Raw genomic sequence first — 21,437 nt, forward strand, 5'->3', positions numbered from 1 at the left:
ATGACAAATCTACAATAAGTAAAACATTTAACAAGAATGGAGTTCACGGGAGGACACCACGGAGGAAGCCACTGCTGTCCAAAAAAAACATTGATGCACGTTTGAAGTTTGCAAAAGAGCACCTGGATGTTCCACAGTGCTATTGGCAAAATATTCTGTGGACAGATGAAACCAAAATTGAGTTGTTTAGAAGGAACACACAACACTATGTGTGGAGAAAAAAAGGCAAGCACACCAACATCAAAACCTCATCCCAACTGTGAAATATGGTGGAGCGGGCATCATGGTTCGGGGCTGCTTTGTTGCCTCAGGGCCTGGACGGATTGCTGTCATCAACGGAAACATTAATTCCCAAATTTATCAAGACATTTTGCAGGTAAACTTAAGACCATCTGTCTGCCAACTGAAGCTCAACAGAGGATGGGTGATGCAACAGGACAGCGACCCAAAACATAGAAGTAAATCAACAACAGAATGACTTCAACAGAAGAAAATACGCCTTCTGGAGCGGCCCAGTCAGAGTCCTGACCTCAGCCTGATTAAGATGCTGTGGCACGACCTCGAGAGCAATTCACACCAGACATCCCAAGAATATTGCTGCACTGAAACAGTGTTGTAAAGAGGAATGGTCCAAAATTCCTCCTGACCGTTGTGCAGGTCTGAGCTGCAACTAGAGGAAACGTTTGGTGGAGGTTAATCCTGCCAAACCAGCTATTAAATCCAAAGGTTCACATACTTTTTCCACCCTGCACTGTGAATGTTCACATTGTGTTCAATAAAAACATGAAAACGTATCATTTTTTGTGGTATTAGTTTAAGCAGACCGTGTTTGTCTATTGTTGTGACTTAGATGAAGATCAGAACACATTTAATGACCAATTTATGCAGAAATCCAAGTAATCCTAAAGGGTTCACATACTTTTTCTTGCAACTACAGTTATTCAATAATTAATAGTAGTTACAATTAGTAACAATTAAATAAAAAGCCTTCTGTTTAGACCTGACTCTGCTCCTGCTGAACTCTTACTATGTTACTAACTCACTCTCTGGAATAAAAGCTGTGATTAGGCAGGCGGCTCCAGACACAATGTTGGCCGTTGCAAATGGAAGGCGTCGGCCAACGCGTTCAATGGTGAAGAGGATGAGGAAGGCTGCGGGGAACTCCACTATTCCTGAGATCAGGAAGTCAATGTAGACATTTCCTCCCAGAATTCCTAGACGCATGATCAGGCCCTGATAAACCACCGCACTAGTAAACCTGGAGGAAAGGACATTTTTTTTGTTAGCCAACCGTAAGAACATCATCAGTGGTCAGTTTCTGACCACAGAGCTGCTGCGGGCTGGATGTTTTTAGTGGTTGGATGATTTTAAACCTAACCACTCACACACGATAGCATGTCAATGTCATTGCTGTGCTGAAAATGGTCCACCATTTAAATTCCCAGAAACTGACCAATGATGAATAAGGTAGAGGGTGGCTGATAAACTGTATATTGTTAAAGTAAACTGTGGGCCTTCAGGGTATGAAGCCAATGAGGATAATTTGGGCTAAGAGGAGCTAATAAAGTGTACAGTGAAAGTAAAGTGGCCTGTTGTTCTCAGTTAACAGACTTACCAGTTGAAGCTCAGAATGAGGGTGTACTTTCTTATGTTGGGAGTTCTGATTAAGTCCATGAAAGAGCCAGAAGCGGAGTGTGCGTTATCATCCTTCAGTGTCTGTGGGACAGTGACAGTTCTGTCAGTAAAAGCATTTTGTTTGTTTTTTTGTTAAAATGCAAAAGAAGTAGCATTACTGAGTGTGGAGAAATAAGAACACACTAAAATGTGTGTGAGCTGCTGCGAGTCACTCTGTAAAGCCTGAGATAATCATTGAAAAGTCAGAGGTGTTGGGACGGATTTAATGGAAGTTTTTTGGATCACATCCTACGTCTTTGTCCATGCACAGGATCAAAAAGTAGATCCGGCTTGATGTTTTACACCTCAAGAGAAAAATCAAATGTCATACTGATGAAGATATAATGACACGCTCAAAAGACACACGTCTTTCACCAAGTTTTGACTGATTTCTCTTCAAAAAACTCTTTGACTCTTTGACTTTTATTTTTAAAGGTGGCCAGCAGGAGAGAGTGAAGCACAAATAAACAGTGAGTAAAATCTAACATAGAACTTTTATGCAGTTAAACAGATACACAGTGCTTTTGGTCATCTTCTTATATTTCTTATATTATGAAGATTGACTACGAAGAGTGTTTCTATACCATAAAATAGCTTGTTTCCCCATAAGCACCGAGTTATGCTTCACAGAATTCAGACCTATATTATGTTATTTGACGTTCTGGTGTGTGTAATTTAGCATAGTTTTGAAGCATATAATCAACTGACAGCAAGAGCTAGTCTCAGACAACATATTTTCCCAGTAATAATTTATCCTCCCCATAATTTAGTGTTATACAGTTTCATCAAGAAAATACTATATCATGTAAATAAATAATTTATAATTAATTAATAAATTATATTAAAGCTTTTTATGATATCAGCACTTCTTTTTGAAGTCAAAAATAACCTAACACCACCTTCGCCTACCTGTGTAAAGCAATTGCAAATTGTAAGTCGCTCTGGATAAGAGCGTCAGCCAAATGCCATAAATGTAAATGTAAATGTAAATGTGTATATATATATATATGCATGAAATGTATTGTATTTTGCATTGATTGTCCAGACTGTTTAGATAATGTTACTAACCCCTCAGTCTACAACAATACTTAAAATGAAGTTTAAATTCAATCAGTAGTGCTAGTTTATGTTTTCATTTATAGCAGAGATGTGTAGGTTGCTTGTACAAAAATATTAGTCCCCAACGGAAACATATTTTTTAACAGATTTACTACTATTTTACCATCATCAACATCAAAACTAATCAAAGACATGTGTTCACTGGTATTTGGATTATAATTCAAACTGCTTCTTTTGCACTGTGGACAGCGACCCCTGGTTCCTGTGACCACCACTGCAAAGACATCTTACCAATTACATTTCTCTGCAATGTGCCATTTCACATCAAGCTACTCTGAATGACTTTGTTTACATCTTAATCACTGCATTAAGCAAAAATCTTGAAACATCTTTGGAGTTATTAATTATTAGAAGTAAGAATGCACCTTAATGTTCTTGGAGAGTGTCTTCTTATTCTCTTTGGCCAATGCCTCAGTGATCTCTACAGCTTTGCTGGAGTTGTTCTGAGAGAGAAGCCATCTTGGTGACTCAGGAACAAACCTAGGATCCAGCAAACAGAGACCATCAGTGACTGAGAATGCATTCAAAACACTACAGCAGGATCATGAGGCCACAGAAGACCCTTTAAGCCTCACCAGTAGTAAGACACGAAGATAATGTAGGGTAGTGTGAAGGCCACCTGGAGCCAGCGCCAGTTAGGGATGAGGTAAGCGATGAGGGCCAGTACAATGAGGCCGCAGCTGAAGACCATCTGAAAGAGCACCCCCACCACCCTCCTGTACTCCACTCCCACCAGCTCTGTGACTGAGAGATCAGACAAATAGGGGTCAAGAAACCACAGCCCAGAGCTCAAACACAGGCAGCTGACTTTAAAAAGCTCACACTCTTAAAAATGGAAAATATTTGGAGCAACACTGTAGAAAAACAATTTTGGTTTCCTAAAGAACCTTTTAATGGTTACTTAAAGAACCATTATTTTACATGAGATGTGCATGTGTGAAGAATCTTCTTAAGGTTTAAAGAAACTAATTTTTTTTTCTATATCCATAATAGAACCATTTAGAAATATTTCTTTTTAAGAGTACAGACAAATATGAGTGAAGCAGCATGGATTTCGGACAATGTTCTAAAACCATAATGAGATCCTACAGTGTGCCACGGGATTCTTTGAGTGAAGCCATAGAAGAACCACTTTTGCTTCCTTAAAGAACCATGTTTGAAATATAATTTGTGAGCAAGCATAACATTTGAAGGTTCAAAGAACCTTCAAGAGTTCTTTCTAAACCTAGAACTTGAAAGGGTTCTCCACAGAACACACAACCATCAACAGAAAGGTTTTAGGTTGATACAAGTGGTTCTCCTAAAGCATCACACGAAGAGGTTTCATTAAAAAACTTTCAGTTTAACTACTTTTTTCTCTGCCAGATTGAGGACGCCACTTTTCTCTAAGGGTAAATCTCAAATGACTCCCTGCTCCCTCCCTGCAGTATGTAGGAATTTAAATCCTGACTGCCAAAAATGGTCATTTGGGATTCATCCACATGCAGTGCACTATTTACAGCAGAAGCTAGAATGTAGGTGACATTCTTTAGACTTTTCTATGCTGTTTTCAGTTAATCATATCGTAATTAATTCAAGCCTGTGATATTAATGTTGGAGTTGTTTAGAAAGTTTGTTTCTTTTAGCCTGTTGGCTGCCTGACCAGCCTAGTTCTGGTTAAGAAAATAAGTTTTCAGACCCTCCGTTTAAACAAAACCGACTCCTTCCTTCATCAGCACACTTGGTGCTCCATGCGATCAGCGGTAGAGTCAAAGATCGATTGATTAACAGCCGTGGCGCAGTAATACAGAGTTCAGTTGTTGTGAGGCGGTCATAGCTGTGGTATATCATGGATTTTACAACGGCTTTGAACGCACCTCAGCCAATCAGCTTTCAGGACCGGAACTATCCTTTTTATAATGATGGATATACTACACCTCTGTCATAAATAAATTAAAATAAATGGATTCAAGTGCCTTTTTAGCCAAAACTTTATCACTAAACTATCATAAAACATTGTTTCATGTAATAACTTGCTGTGAAGGGGATTTCAGTAGTATTAAACTCTTCAGACATCTGGTTCCTATCAACTCTGATTCAGTAAGTTTCTCTAAAATAGTGCAGTTCACATCAAACCAATCTGAATGACTTTGTTTACATCTCAACTATTCATATAGAATTTTTGAAAAATCATTGGAGTATTCCTTTATTCTGGAGTATAGAGTATATGGAGTATTCCATGTTTTCTGCAAAGCTTCCTTTAGGAACTCAGCACAAACAGGTATGGCACAAAAAGCAAACATTTTGGGCTGATCATGTTAGAGAACATTGTGTATTTGGTACAAGAGTCTTAAGTCAAATTAATATGGTTTTCAAACGGCACTGTAAGCTGTTGTTTGTCAGGCAGAACAAGTATAAAAAGTACAAAGCCATCCTTACTCAGCACATAGGCCACCATCCAACCTCCCTTAACCCCAAAGCCTTGAAGAGCTCGGAACACCACCAGAGAAATGTAGTTTGGAGATATGGCCACCAGAATCCCTGTAAGTGCATTCAGGACATTGGACACCAGGAAGCTCACTTTTCTACCAAATCTAGATGAACAGAGCAGAAGAAAAGCATAACAATTTATTTACAGAAGCACATTGATTAAAGTAATTTTACAAATTCTACACTTCTAGTACAAAATTGGACGTCTGTTATGTGGAAATCATGAATACTTTTATTATTAGTTGCAATAGCTCAATAAAGATTTAAAATCCTTGCTATGCAGATTGCAGGGCATGAGATAATGACCCAAGGACTCATCTCTTTATTACTGCCTGTGGTTTTATGGTTTAAACCATAGCTTTAGGGCAGTTTAATAGTTTTTCTGGATAAATTCATCTCAGGTTCATCTCACCAAATGTTTAAGTTTAAAGACTGAATCAAGACAAAATTCACACAAAGAGAACGCAGCAGAGGTCATACTTATCAGCTAAGAATCCGATGGAAACGCTGCCCACTAAGAAGCCCACTCCAAGTATTGCTTGGAAGACGTCCACCAACCAGGAATCAGTACAGACCAGATCAAACTGAAACACAACATTCCTCATAAGACACTGAGATCACCTCTGCGGTCACTAGAGGTGCTTCATAGAGGATTCATCCTTTAAAGTATACACAAATATAAACACAACTAAATCTTGGCTTGAACATACAGTTCCAGGAAAACCTTAGTTACACCAAGCACTGTATAGATTAGGTAGAGATTCCCAAATTGTTGACCAACTATCGGGTGAAACTCAGTAGAATGTCAAAAATGTAAGGGTTAGGGTCAGGTTTAGGATTAGAATTGGGTTTTGGTTTAAGGTTAGGTTTTAGATGAACGGTTGGATTTAACAGATTCTTTATTCAACCTAAAGTTAAGCTGCATTTAATGAGTGCTTCTAAAAGCTACCTCACATAATTATTATGCTTGATGATTACAGTAATGTTGTCTGAAGTTGAATGATAAGATATTGTATTAATTAAAAAAAAGGCAAAAATAGTACCCAAAGGAAAATTATTTTACCACTATTTTACAATTAGCAATGCTACATATAAAAAATTCAGAAAACAAATAAAAATGAATATATTTGCACTGTAGACACTGAGAACTTCCTATCACCACTACCATGAAGAAAAGAGCTGGTGCTTTGCTACAATGCACCACTAAACATCAACCCACTCTGAATGACTGTTGACATCTTAAAGACTGAAGAAGATTTTTTAAAAATCCTCTTTAACAGTTATGGCTTCTTGAGCAGGGACATCTCTAAATTTTGCTGAACCTGACCAGAGTTGGCTCGGGACCAGAACTGGAAAAGACAACCTCCTATCTCTGAAACTAACTTTATCTGTCCTGGATCAATAAATGTTCACAATGTTCATGTGAAAGGCAGCTGGCTTTTTCAAATGCTTAAAAAAATTTTGATTTTCAAGATTTTTATATGACTCACGTAAGAGTGCATAAGAGCCCTTACCTCAGTGACAAAGGACTCTCTGCCCTCATAGTCATAATCCCAGCCATTATTGCAGGAAGTTATGGGCCAGGCAGCATGCTGGGCCTCCGTAATATCCCTGTCCAGGTTCTCACAGGTCAGGTCGGTGAAGTTCCAGTCCACATCATATCTCTGGCACTGGCTGGGCAGCACACCAGCAGAGCTGTTGACTAAAGGCAGGATGAGACTGCGGGCCTTCTCTAGAGCCAAGCCGCAGTTTTCTCTGAGCTGCTCCAACCCAGGGTCACGGCACCAGTGGTCTGGAGTGAAGCCCTGGAACACAACACCCACATACACACCAGCAAACGGCATGGACGCCATACATAGCAGGGCAAAGATGCGCTTCTGAAACCTGCCGAATTTACCGGCCTCCTCCAAGATGTCGTCAAAATTGGTCATGATAACTCTTCTGTGTGCGACTGTGATGACACCTGCTCTGGCTGTGTCTGAATTTCAGCAGCTGAGGATATTTGCACACATGCAAGTGCAGAGTCCAGAGAAGAGGCTGACCCTCAAACTAGTCATGCTGGGATTGACCAACGATGCGTTGAGAACACAGTGAAGAATGCACCATGTTATTCTTTAATAGACTTCAATTGACGTTAGGGTTTGATAAGTCTTTCATCAACTTGAAAAGAAATTTTAACTTGTTACCTTGTGACTTCATGTTCATGGTTATATTTATCATGATTAATCATATATCATTTAAAAGACATATATGATATATAAAATCATATATCATTTTCTTTTGCCTGCCTCTAAAATGAGTGCTATTGTGCACAGTTGGGGTGTGTTACAGTTGGGAGATGTCATTAATAATTGTTTTACCTCCCCTTTCCACCACCCCCACTGAACTCATGCCCATATTAGGAATAAAGTTGATATATTTTGTCCTATGTACTCCCCCTCAGTTTCTGCTGCAGGGGCCTAGGCCACCTAGGGCCTCCCCGCAATCTCCCACTGCCAATATGGCACTGCACCACTCCCCCATGCTGGACCTTGCGGGTGGTGGGCCCACATGGATGGCATGCCCACTCCAGGTAAGGGGAAAGGACTTGCCCCAGGTGGAGGAGTTTAAGTATCTTGGGGTCTTGTTCACGAGTGATGGGAAGAGGGATCGTGAGATCGGCCGTAGGCTGGGACAGACGTGTAGTGGTGTAGAGGGAGTTGAGCCAAAAGGCGAAGCTTTTCTACATCCCGACCCTCACCTATGGTCACGAGCTGTGGGTAATGACCGAAATAACGAGATCGCGAATACAAGCGGTGGAAATGAGCTTTCTTCGTCGCGTGGCGGGCTACACGCTCTGCGATAGAGTGAGGAGCTCAGTCATCCGGGAGGAGCTCAGAGTAGAGCCGCTACTCCTCCGCATTGAGAGGAGCCAGCTGAGGTGGTTCGGGCATCTGATCCGGATGCCCCCTGGACGCCTCCCGGTGACAGAGAGGAGGACGCTGTCTAAGCTGCAGGCCATTATGGACAATGGCTCCCACCCACACTACGACACAGTGATGAGACACAGGAGCTCATTCAGTGCAAGACTCATTCTACCGAAATGACCACAGAGCGCCACAAGAAGTGATTCTTACCCGTGGACATCAAACTCTATAACTCCTCCCTCAGTGTGTGATTCACAAAGTGTGGTTCATCTGTGTAAAACTCAATACCCAACTGTTAATATGTGTAATAATAATAATTATGTGCAATAACTCAGAGGTACAATAATTTGAACTGCCTTATACTAGATGTTTATTATCACAGTCAACACCACGTTACTGTATTCATAAAAACTTAAATCTCATGTACATATTGCAAATTTCTCTTTGTTTTAAATGATTAAAGTGTTCATTTTTTTACAAAAATTGTAATTGTAACACATGCAGTCTCTGGGATCAATAAAGGATTCTGATTCTGATTCTCTGTAAAGGATACATAGAGCATGCTGTTTTTGGCAAAAGGGAAGCTGAAGCAATGCAGGGAACATCGCTTTACTCAATAAATAGTAATGCTTTAAAGAGACATTGCCCTTGGCCACTGTAAATATGAAGCGTGGATTTCAACCAACTTTGTGTATGAGGCAAAGTACTGCAAAGCACATTCCTACATTTCTAGTTAAAACTGATCTGGGGAAGTTGCCTCATGGCCTTATGTGACCAAAGACATGTAAAATACTGCTGCTTATGCAGGACTTTTCATATTCATTACTGGTCACACTTTCCTACCAGGTAAATAACAAAATGCAGCCAAACCATAAATTCACAAACCATCTTGTACAGCATACTGTGCAATAGTCAGAGAGCTCCAGTCAAAATCACCACTATGTACAAGCTATTCATTTTTCAGGAGATACTTCTGAGATTACATGATAGATGATCCACTTGCATAAGAAAAAGGAAAGTGAAAGAAAAATGTGACAAGGTTAAAAAACTGAGGCCCCAAACAGCCATGCAAGATCTGACAGAGCATCAAAACCGTCCCCATCAAAGAGGAGAAAATCAAGCTCCACTCTTGATTCAGATATTTAAAAATTCTTCCACTATGAGAAAACAACTCAAGATATAGACACAAAAGAAAACCTGCAAATTTAAATCAAAAGCTGGCGCTCTCAGAACAATAGACTGACCCCCTCAGAGTTCAGATCCCTGCAGATTTCTTTGAAAAACTGGAAAGGGAGCACATAAAAAAGTACTGAAAAAATGATTTTATATTCAGCTGTTGAAGCTCCTGTGTAGTTGTCTGGTACATTTAAGTTCTCAGCTTTTTTTCTGAATGCTGCAAAATAAAGTTTCTTAGTGGTGTGTTGCAAATGAAAGTAAAATAAATGAAGGTGAAGATGGTCTCTGACTTTTGCACAGCATTGTATTTCTGAGGGAGATGTAGACTTTACACAGAATAACATCTGTATATGAAATTAATTCAGTTTAACCTACAGAAGAAAAAACAAACAAATAATTAAATGATGAAAAAGAATATTTTCATCCCAAAGGCATTGATATAGAGTGGATACATGAACCAATCTGCTTTCAAACACTGTACAGTAAACAGCCGACACATAAATAGATTTTTCCCTTTAGAAAACCAGAAAGAGAACAAACAGAAGGAGCGAAAGGTTGGAGAGACATTCTGAAGTTCATCACAGGGAGCAGAGGATTGTCCTTAGACTCTGAGCAGATCCTCATCACTGTCCTCGGGGTCCGGCTGTGCTTTCCTCTGGTGCTTGGCCCCCGACTTGGACGTGCTCTTGCTCCCCGTGTCCTCCAGAAGCCCCACCAGATCCTCATCACTCTCGGCCCTCCGCCGGGTGGCCTGGAGCAGGGACGAAGAGGGGCCTGAGGCTCATCCCGAGTGGATTCTGACACCCGGCACGGTCAGCACCTCGTCCTTGCTGTTCTGCTCGTCCAGAGAGAAGGAGCGCAGGGCATCAGCACTGACTGGCTTAGTGGTAACATGGCCATTCTCCTGCAGCCCCCGCGCTGGAGTTTCCACTTCCTCCATCAAGCACTCCATCTCGTCCTCACAACCATCCTCATCCGTGTTCACCTGAGAAAGACAGAACTTTTACCTATAAACCTCATTTACCCCATAGGACTGTACATACATGGCATGCCAAAAGTTCAGGGCCGCACAGTTTCTCAAAGGGCCTGTTTACACCTAATGGTCAAGTGAAATCAAGTGTGATGAAATAAGTGTGTTTTGTCATGTTTCACACCCATAGTGAAAGCACCTGCTGAAATCAGTGTTAGAACTCCACAGTCCAAAGGAGATAACTGCAGTTCAAATAATATATAAATAATGTATTCAAACTGTGTACATAACATTCAGCAGGAGATCTCTGCATTTTTAGAAACAACATTTGGCCTGTTCGAGTTGTCATCACGGCACAGAACTGGACAGCATCTATGAATACGTACTTTTACTACGGACATTGACGCATGATTTTATTTTAACGCAAAGTGGCCAACAGTTGGTGAGAAAAGTGCAGCTGTCAGTCTTCACTTTCCACAGCCACGCCGTCACGCTACTCTGACAGTTTTGTATAATGATGCATTTTCTATATGGCCTGCTTCTCACATTTGATATAGTATTTTGCGGATATTTCAATATCAAAATGTGGGGAAAAAAGCACACACTGCTGGTAAGAATATCAGTAAACTGCCTTCCAAGTCTATTGGTTATTTTATTTACATGTAAAAAAAGTAGTGCAGAATTAATCTGTCGGCACAGAAAGGTGTTCACTCACATATCATTCTCGTCACTGTTGCTGAACTTCCAGGGCTCTGTCAGGGAGGACAGAGTGCGCAGGTCATAAGTTTGGTGGTAACCCCATTTCCTATCTTTTCAACCATCTGCTGTGCACTCTGAATAGGAACCTGCCCATATACGTGAAAGGGAAAACACACACATCTCCTCCGACAGTCACTGTAAAGAGGAAGGCAGATATTTGTCCTTCTGGATGGTCCAGATACCCCAAGTACTGGAGGAGTAGCTCACAGTGTTGGTATAAATGCCAGTGAACAGAAAGTATAGTAGATAGGAAAATAGCCTCATACATGGTGGATGGCCTAATTTTGCAAATCCACATCTCTAGTCAACTTGTAACAGATGCATAGGCAAAGCCAGGCTACCATGAATGACTGATCCTGACCTGAAGGGCAAGGGTCTCTACCTCCATACTGCATAATGACAACCTGCTCCTCCAGACTGTAATTCAGACTCATGGCCTTGCTGATGCCAAATGAGAAGGGTGGAGCACTGGACACCAGGCACACTGGACTGTTCTTACAGTCTTTATCGGTCACTGCCCCACACACGTTGATCTTATAGGAGCTGGAAGGACCTCTAACCTACAAAATATAAAATAATTATTAACAACTTAAGGATTTAAATGACACATGACTGCACAGTCTGCTGTTATCTTTATTCAAGCTTTAGGACAGCATATGATCACAGAATATAATTTTTTTTAATTTAGAATTTTTTTTTTATTTAGTGAATTAGGCCACTTGATGATTAGTCAAATTTTTTAATGGAAAACTATGCAACACACATCTCTTCCGGCTGTTTTGTAAGAAATACAATTCATCTTATAAAACAGGGATCAAAACACTCCTTACAGGCTGCCTAGTTTGAAAATCACTGCAGTGAAAATAAGTTAACACAGGCTCTAGTTTTAATACAGTTACTGTATATTTGTTAAATTTAACATACTGAGGAAAAAGCAAAACAAAAAATGTGGACTGTGTAAAGATTTTGGCACATTTGATAGTTTGTGATTTTTTTTTTCTTCTCAATATGTTAAAATCATAGATGCATAGAAACTGTGCAATAAATTTAAGAATTTGATTTCTGTACCAGGGATTTTACATATGACTGCGTCCTATAAACAGCTCATAAAATGACTCTCGTGCCAGCAGAAATATACCTGAACGACTCCAGACAGCGCTGAGAGATTGAAGGTGTACTGCAGCTGGGAGACCTTCAGTGAGCAACCCTGTGCACTGACCGTCTCTGAACACACCACAGGAGTGGCCCATTCAAACACATACATACAATCCTGCTGACGAATCATCACTGGAGAACCCTGAATTAACAAGAAAAGTCTCACAGATGAGAAATGAGGAATTGTGTGGTTCCAGAACAGAAGGGATATTGAAACTGAGGCTGAGCAGTATTATATTCATCATCATCATCATCATCATCATCATCATCATCATCATCATTACCATATTGATAAACATATATACATGACAAATTATGTCATATTATATAACATACTTTTCTGGGCATATTGTGGAAATGATTGTAACCATTGTTTTAATTTCACTGTGGAACTACTGGCCCTTGTTGTTTGTTCAAACTGCAAACCACAGAAAAAAATTGTGATGTATACTGTAATGTGTATTGTGAAAAAAGTATTATGATGATACATTTTGCCACATTGCTCGCCTCTATGTAGGAGTAATGACCTCTCACCAGTTCTGTGCTTTTCTGGCAGGTGAAGATGATTTTGGATGTGTAATTGGTGGAGGAATCAATGGCGCAAGGTGTATTACTGTTAAAAGAGATCTCCACCTAGAAAAGGTGTAATGAAATCATGTTCACAAGGAATATATAGAAAAACAAACAGGACATTTTCAACCAAAATAGGCCTTAAATAATTAAATAAATGAGTGAATAAATAAAAATATTTCTAGAATGTAAAACAAAAGAATGATCTTCACCTCATCTGTGTCGGGATTGTATATAGGGGCGGAGGTGACACGTCCAATGTCCTGCGCAAGGCAAAAACAAAAAAACAAACAAACCAAACAGGGCCTTAACAAAAACTGTCACCAAATCACAACATGAAATTTACTACAGCAAATTATATCACAGAGCAAGTTGCACAGAGCAATCAGATACATATCATCAAGGCACCCTCAGAAACAAGCAATTCTTCATCAGAACCTCACCAACTGAACAGCTACACACATTTTGTTTTGTGTCAGAACTCCAAAATACACACATACACAAAAAAAACTCCATATTTTTGGAGTTACTGGGTCTCCATCAGCAGGGTCCATGCACACTGCTGCTCCAGGAGGACACGTGACCCCTGGAATGGGGTTAAGAGGCTGGCAGATGTTGATGTAAAAGTCAGGAGACTTGTCCTTGTCCAAGTCCTCATCTTTGGCAGTGTAGTACCCATAGTACCCATTAGTGGTTGGTGTAGTGTAGGGGTTAACACCTTTGCCTTCTACGCTGTAGACTGGGGTTCAATCCCCAACCAGGGCAAGACTCCTAACACCACCTTGGCCTACCTGTGTAAAAAAATGATAAAATTGTAAGTTGCTCTGGATAAGAGCGTCAGCAAAATGCCCTAAATGTAAATTCAGGTGAATCAGAGGGCTCAGGTCCAAAAGGCTGGTTCCATTCCAAACTGAGCACTTCACATGAGGACAGATAACATTTCCGTCAAGGAGACAGTACACGTTGAACAGTAAGCCAGATTCATAACCTTTAGATAATCCATAACCACTGTTATAAACACGGGTACAACCTCAACTTATTTAATTTAGGTCACAAGTACAAAATACAGACGTCAGCAAATGAATGACCTATAATTTGTTTAAAACATGTTCTAAGAAATATAAGACTACACATTAACCAAAGTCCACAATGCATAATGGATACAAGTTGATCTCACGCACTTGCAGACACTAGCTGTGTTGAATCTGTTCAGTCAGATTCACTGAACAGATCAGGATCAAAGAGAAAATATCAGGGAGCTTCAATTGTCATAAGCTAATTTCAAGCCCATAATACCTGCTATTCCACACCGGACACTCTTCTTGTTTATGAAGCAAAGACATTTTTCTGTTACATTAGTTTTATATGCAGTAATGTGTAAGTTACTGTAACCTGCACGTCTTTGCTCTGTTTACCAATTAAACAAACTTTGTGTTGACAACACTTGAGCACAGTTGTGGGCTAGTAACTGTATGAAAGAAGTTTTGATTAGCTGACTTCTCAATTATTTCCCTCATCATTCCAACAAATGTCCATCTCTCTGGACCAGTTTGCAGCCAAGTGTGAAGCGGCTGGGATGAAAATCAGCACCCCTAAATCTGAGACCATGGTCCTCCGTCTGGAAAAAAGTGGAATGCTCTGTCCAGGTTGGGAATGAATTCTTGCCCCAAGGGGAGGAGTTTAAATATCTTGGGATTTTGTTCACAAGTGAAGGAAGGATGGAGCGAGAAGTTGACACGTGGATTGGTGCAGCGTCTGCATTAATGCGGACCCTATACCGGTCCATCATGGTGATGAGAGAGCTGAGCCAGTAGGTGAAGCTCTCAATTTACCGGTCAATCTACGTTCTGACTCACACCTATGGTCACGAGCTTTGGGTAGTCACCGAAAGAACGAGATCGCAGATACAAGCGGCCGAAATGAGCTTTCTCCGCAGGGTCACCAGGCTCTCCCTTAGAGATAAGGTGAAAAGATTGGCAATTCAGGAGATGCTCGGAGTCCTCCACGTTGAGAGAAGCCAGTTGAGGTGGTCTGGGAATCTGGTAAGGATGGCCTCTGGATGCCTCCCTAGGGAGGTTCCAGACATGTCAGATGGGGAGGAGACCCTGGGGAAGACCCAGGACATGTTGGAGGGATTATATCTCTCGACTGTCTTGGGAACGCCTCGGTATCCCTCAGGAAGAGCTGGAGGAGGTGATGGGGAGAGGGAGGCCTGGGCCTCTTTGCTTAGGTTGCTGCCCCCGCGACCCGGACCCGGATAAGTGGTTAAGGATGGATGGATGGCTCTGGCCAACTCTTCTTCTTCTTCTTTCGGCTGCTCCCTCTAGGGGTCGCCACAGCAGATCATCTGCCGCCATCTTGCCCTATCCATTGCCTCCTCTACTTTCACACCAACCATCTCCATGTCCACCTTCACTACATCCATAAACCTCTTCTCCTTCTACCCGGCAGCTCCATCTCCAACATTCTTTGCCCAATATATCCACTATTCCTCCTCAACACTTGTCCAAACCATCTCAACCTGGCCTCTCTGGCTTTATCTCCAAACTGCTCCACCTTCACTGTCCCTCTGATCTGCTCATTTCTAATCTTGTCCATCCTTGTCACTCCAAACGAAAATCTCACAGGTATGTCATCTGGACCAAGTGCCTTTCCATTCTTCATCCTTTTTAAAGCTGCCCTCACTTCCACTTTACTAATGCTCTGCACTTCCTGATCCACTATCTCTCCCCCGTTGTCCTCCTCTCTCTCTCGTTTTCCTCATTCATTAGTTCTTCAAAGCACTCCATCCATCTACTCATCACTCTCTGTTCACTCACTAGTACATTTCCCTCTCTGTCCTTTATCAGCCTAACCTGCTGTACATCCTTTCCAGCTCTATCTCTCTGTTTAGCCAAACGATACAAGTCCTTTACTCCTTCGTTACTGTCCAGCCTCTCATACAGCTCATCATAGGCCTGAGCCTTTGCCTTTGTCACCATTCTTTTCGCTATGTGACTAGCCTCACAGTACTCCTGCCTACTTCCTTCATCCCTCTGGTTATCCGACTTTTTCTTAGCTGCCTTCTTCTTCTGAATACTCTCCTGGACTTCCTCATTCCACCAACAACTTTCCTTGTCTTCTTTCCTCTGACCAGACAAAACACCCAACACATTCTTGCCAGTTTCTCTCACCACCTTAGCTGTAGTTTCCCAGTCCTCAGGTAGCTCCTCACTGCCCCCAAGGGCCTGTTGCAATTTTTCCCTGAACTGCCTGCAACCATCCTCCTCCTTCAGCTTCCATCATCTAATCTTTGGCTCTGTCTTCACTCTCTTCCTCTTCTTTGTTTCTAATCTAAACTACCTCAACTACTATCTCAACTATCTGGCCAACTACAGCCTGTTAATAAAGCACAACAACTTGTACACAAGCGTTTCTTCTTTGATAGCGGTGAGCACTACAATATAATTTGTGAGACAAATGAAACAAAACTATGTAAATCTTCTGTTTTGTTGGATAATGTTCTATACTGAACAAATGCAGTGGCATTATTCAGAAATTACATTATCAAATGCGGAGTTTGCAGTTGCTTTAGTTTTTTTGCCCTCTCCTGTATATTTTTCCTGTATAATGTCCATGGTTTGTTTCATATGTATCATATTAAATGTATTACAGTATTTTTACATATGAGGCACATGCTTTTGCTTTGGCTCTCAAATAAAAAATTTCATCTCACCAAAACTGACAGTTATCAATGGATGTGTTTACATGCACTTAATCTTATATCTGCATAAAATTAGATTTTGTCAGTAATCTGATCAACACATTTACATTCTCTTGAGTAATCAGATATTGGGGAAACTCCGGGTATAGACGAGTCAGGCAGCAATCGTATTTCTGTTTCCAACTACAGCAAAACACTTCTGGGGGAGCTCTGAACCCAAACACAAAATAGAGGATTTAAATATTCTTTACCTTCTAGATGATGTATGTTCATATTTTCGAGTAAAGTGGCACAAAGTTTAATAACAGCAGTGGCATGAAGCTTCATTTTTACTTGATTTTTACTTAACAAAATGTTGTTTGTGCTTTATGGCTGCAAGTCTAGTCAGAAAAGAAAGGCTCTTAAACTTCGGCTAATTTTGTAACCACAGCACAGTGCATTACACTGCAATTTTACAGTACTGCTGCCACCATCAGGTGAAAGGAAGAACTACAACACACTGACTGGCATGTAAGTAATGACACAATAAAGCACAACAGCACTGGGACCCTGGCTGGACTTTGGATGTCCCTGAGGTACACTGATCAACACAGGAACATACTGTGAAGCACAGTTCACTGCTACACAGTCATTGACACAGTTGGATGTCACTCTGACAAAAATTAACAATGAAAATACCTGTAGACAATTTTATACTGTTGTCATTATTGTTCATGTGATGTATTTGTTTCAGCCCTAGACGTTACTGAAAACACACACCATTTGTCTCTCACCTCAGCTTTACATGAGTGTGTGTACTGTATGATTGTGTAGAGCATGTGGAACAGATCGGATCTCATGATCACATTTGAAGCGGATGATGGTAGTTCTTTTCTGATCGCTGGCAGGACAGGATGCCCCATCTGTGTATTTCAGCACCAGGACATCGCTCTCCCACTGCGGTCCCTCCTTCGCCTCTCCCAGACTCACATACTTGTCACCATTCTTTAGACATGCTGCAGCACTGCTTGGACAGCCCCACAATCCTAAACAGACACACACAGGTTTGATAGCATACCATCCTGTTGATATGCTGCATATGAATTATACTACAAACAGATAACAAATTAAAGAAAAAAGCTGAATCAATGAGCATATCTCACAAAAGTGAGTACACCCCTCACATTTCTGCAAATAGTTTGTTACATCTTTTTATGGGACAACGCTACAGAAATGAAACTTGGATATAACTTGCTGTACACTGACTACTTTTTGTATAGCAGTACAGATTTTCTGTCCTCTGAAAATAACTCAACACACAGCCATTAATGTCTAAATAGCTGGCAACACAAGTGAGTACGCCTTACAGTGAACATGTCCAAATTGTGCTCAAAGTTTCAATATTTTGTGTCACCACCATTATTATCTAGCACTGCCTTAATCCTCTTGGGCATGGAAATCACCAGAGCTACACAGGTTGTTACTGGCGTCCTCTTGCACTCCTCCATGATGACAACACAGAACTCGTGGATGTCAGACACCTTGTGCTCCTCCTCCTTCCGCTTGAGGATGCTCCACAGGTGCTCAATTGGGTTTAGGTTTGGCGAGTCCATCACTTTTACCTTCTGGAAGGCAGTTTTCATCTTGTTTGGGGTTGTTATTGTGTTGGAAAGCTGCCATGCTGCACAGTTTCTGAAGGGAAGAGATCATGCTCTGCTTCAGAATGTCACAGTACATGTTGGAATTCATGTTTCCCTCAGTGAACCGCAGCTCCTCAGTGCCAGCAGCACTCATGCAACTCCAGATCATGATGCAACCACCACCATGCTGGACCACAGGAGACAGTCTTGGTACTCCTCACCAGGGCGCCACCACACATGCTGGACACCATCTGAGCCAAAGAAGTTTATTTTGGTCTCATCAGACCACAGGACATGGTTCTAGTAAGCCATGTTCTTGGACTGCTTGTCTTCAGCAAACTGGTTGCAGGATTTCTTGTGCTTCAGCTTCACAAGAGGCTTCCTTCTGGGACAATGGTCATGCAGACCAAGTTGATGCATTTTGCAGCGTATGGTCTCATACCATGACCTCCCACTTCTTCAACCTCTGCTGCAATGCTGGCAGCACTCATGCATCTATTTTCAAAGCCAACTTCTGGATATGAAGCTTACAGGTGAACCTGTCCTGGAAAACCGCTGCATGACCTTGGCCACCGTGCTGTAGCTCAGTTTTAGGGTGTTAGCAATCTTCTAATAGCCTAGGCCATCTTTCACCCTGTTTATGTACAAACGGATAGAACAAAACTAATTCCATTTACCTGCTTTCTTTCCGAGTATACAATCACCCATATGTCCGGCCGGACACTGAAGGACGACTGACTGTCGAGCCCTCCTGCTACCCACTTCAGACCAACTGCCACCACTTGCCTTGGACGAGCTGCCCACCCTACGCTGATGTTCTCATAGACTCCTAGTTATTCCTAACACGAATATTACTGCTACTAATATTAGTAATATAATCACTTGTAGGTAGTTTGACCAGAGGAGGATGGGTCCCCCTTGGTGAGCCTGGTTCCTCCAAAGGTTTCTTCCTCAGTTCTGAGGGAGTTTTTCCTTGCCACTGTTGCCCCTGGCTTGCCCACCAGGGGGTTTTTGTACATACTTACAGTCCTGTTGAAACTTTGCTGCTTTGTGAATCGTGTGCTTGCACTGGGTTGGTATGACCAACAGGTCAAAACAAGCTCAGAACAAAGTGACCGCTGTGCCCTGATTGGTGTTCTTGCTCTGTGCTTCTTTCGTTGTTTTGTTTGTTTTTATACACACAGAAACCAAAAGGAACGACAGATTTCTCTAAATGTATTGGAGTAAAACATAAGATATTTGACTTTGAAACATAGTGGAGTGAAAGTAAAACGTCACCCAAAATGGAAATACTTAAGTACAGATACACAAAAAAACTACTTAAGTACAGTAACGAATTACATTTACTCAGTTACTGTCCACCACTGCTTATGAAATTATCTTTATATTTGATTCTACAATTCCCGTTTTTTCCTGTTTCCACATCAAAATGTTGCAGAAACAATGTTTTTTTCTCTCATAAAACATATACACACACACATACACACTATATTTCCAAAAGTACAAATGTATTCACTTGTCTGCCTTCACATGCATATGAACTTGAGTGACATCCCATTCTTAATCCATAGGGTTTCATATCATGTCAACCCACCTTTTGCAGCTATAACAGTTTCAACTCTTCTGGGAAGGCTTTCCACAAGGTTTGGTGTGTTCATGCTCAGCATGATAAGAGGATTGTCGGGTAGTCTGAGCCAGGGTTGAAGCCAATGCAATACTTAATATACACACATATGAGCACTCGAATAAACTGTATTCTAGATATTAAATCCATGCTGTTTAGAGAATCTTTTTTTGGTCTCATTGTCAATTTCATCTGCTAGTTAGATCTTTCAGAAATGCTATGAACCTGGGAGGGTGAAGGCTAGCATATGCTTTCTTGAGATGCCATGACATCTTTTTCAACTGCTGCGAGGCCAATGTCATCGGGCAGGTCAATATAAAACTTGACAAAGCTGTTCATTTGCCAAAACAGATATTTCAGTTTTAATTCATTTTCATAAATCATGTTTTTTTATTGTGAAGGCCAAGTAATATCAGTCACACTGTGGTTGTTTTGATTAGGTAAAAACTTAAGAAAATTCAACTAACTTACAAAATGAAACTTTATTATTGATTTGCTTTTTTTATTTAAATTCAGTTTATTCGCAAAAGCAGAGAACTCCATGTATGATTTCAGTTAAACAAAGCTGTATAATGGATACAAGTTCCTTTTACATGCAATATTTAGCCTTCTTTAACATAAAAAAGAAGGTAAAGAGCTGAAAATTGAACAACAGCAGCCCATTAATCGGCAACGTTAAACGTCTATAAGATCAAACCTCTGAAAATGATAAGGTTGAATCTCAGTTGACTGCTTCTTATATAGTGCTACTAAGCAAGTTTTTTAAATGTTGGCTTTTACACCCAAATACTTACATATACATATATACACCTTTTAGCTAGAGAACAGTGAGCTGGTACCAAACCCCATCAGTTCACTAAATTATGTTTAAGGTTTAATGCGATTATATCTAAAAGAGTGTGCAATGAGCTTGATGTTTATCAGCACTTTTCTGCAGTGGTTCTTATGTGCTATAGCCATGCTCTGTATATTCTGCTACCCTGTGGCAGAGAATCTGTGCTGCCACACAATCTGTGCTGCCACACAGTGCTTCTCGTCCAGGACACATTAACGTTTAAGTATCTTTTTATGCTTTCCCTTTTTGACTAAACAAGAAATTCTGACCAAAACAAAAGTCTCAGACTGTACACTGCCCTCTGGTGGAGCATATAGTTAAGACATCTCATGGTTCTTATAAGAACAATTTGCATATCGAAAATCCTAATTTACTGTTTTATAATTTCATGACTATTTGAATATTCAGAAATTCTGACTCATCTCTAATGGTACTGATTAAAATTTTTGGAACCATGGTAGCCTGTAGTACATTGCCTCATTTCATTCCATCTCATGTTTACAGTCAAGACTACAGTGAGCTTGAATTTGTTAGGTTATGGTATTTATGTAGTCAACATGTTTTAGTTTGTCAAACAACCCCAATTTTTTAGTGTACTGACATACATTAGTGCATGAGCATAAAGGATGTTATTTACTTCCTAGTCCTGTCCATGTGCTTCTGTTTTGGTTTTCAGTCCTGCCCTCTTGTTCCATGGCTCCACCCCTGATTGTTTCCACCTGTTTCCCACCTGTCCCTCGTTGTCTTGGTTTGTATTTAAACCCTGTGTTTGCCCTTTGTGCTGGCTGGTCTTTGTTTGTTTGTGCGGTTTGTTGCATATACTGTTCAAAGTGTATGTATTGTTTGAAGAGTTTTGTT

The 21,437-nt window shown here is 40.8% G+C and overlaps 1 protein-coding gene across 1 annotated transcript in view; it reads right to left on the reverse strand.

Annotated features, from left to right (window-relative positions):
- The window catches only part of LOC108441939 (solute carrier family 22 member 2-like), a 10,649-nt gene extending 3,338 nt beyond the window's left edge, over positions 1-7,311 (reverse strand). Inside the window, exons 1-7 of the mRNA XM_017721714.1 lie at positions 6,777-7,311; positions 5,743-5,846; positions 5,212-5,366; positions 3,369-3,537; positions 3,159-3,273; positions 1,616-1,716; positions 1,044-1,258 (exon numbers count right to left, since the gene is read on the reverse strand). Coding sequence (XP_017577203.1) covers positions 1,044-1,258; positions 1,616-1,716; positions 3,159-3,273; positions 3,369-3,537; positions 5,212-5,366; positions 5,743-5,846; positions 6,777-7,193 — 1,276 coding nt within the window. The 5' untranslated portion in view covers positions 7,194-7,311. The remainder of the gene's footprint in view (positions 1-1,043; positions 1,259-1,615; positions 1,717-3,158; positions 3,274-3,368; positions 3,538-5,211; positions 5,367-5,742; positions 5,847-6,776) is intronic.
- Positions 7,312-21,437: the final 14,126 nt, after the last annotated feature.

This window comes from Pygocentrus nattereri, chromosome 4 (assembly GCF_015220715.1).
Source record: "Pygocentrus nattereri isolate fPygNat1 chromosome 4, fPygNat1.pri, whole genome shotgun sequence".
Classification (NCBI taxonomy): Eukaryota; Metazoa; Chordata; class Actinopteri; order Characiformes; family Serrasalmidae; genus Pygocentrus; species Pygocentrus nattereri.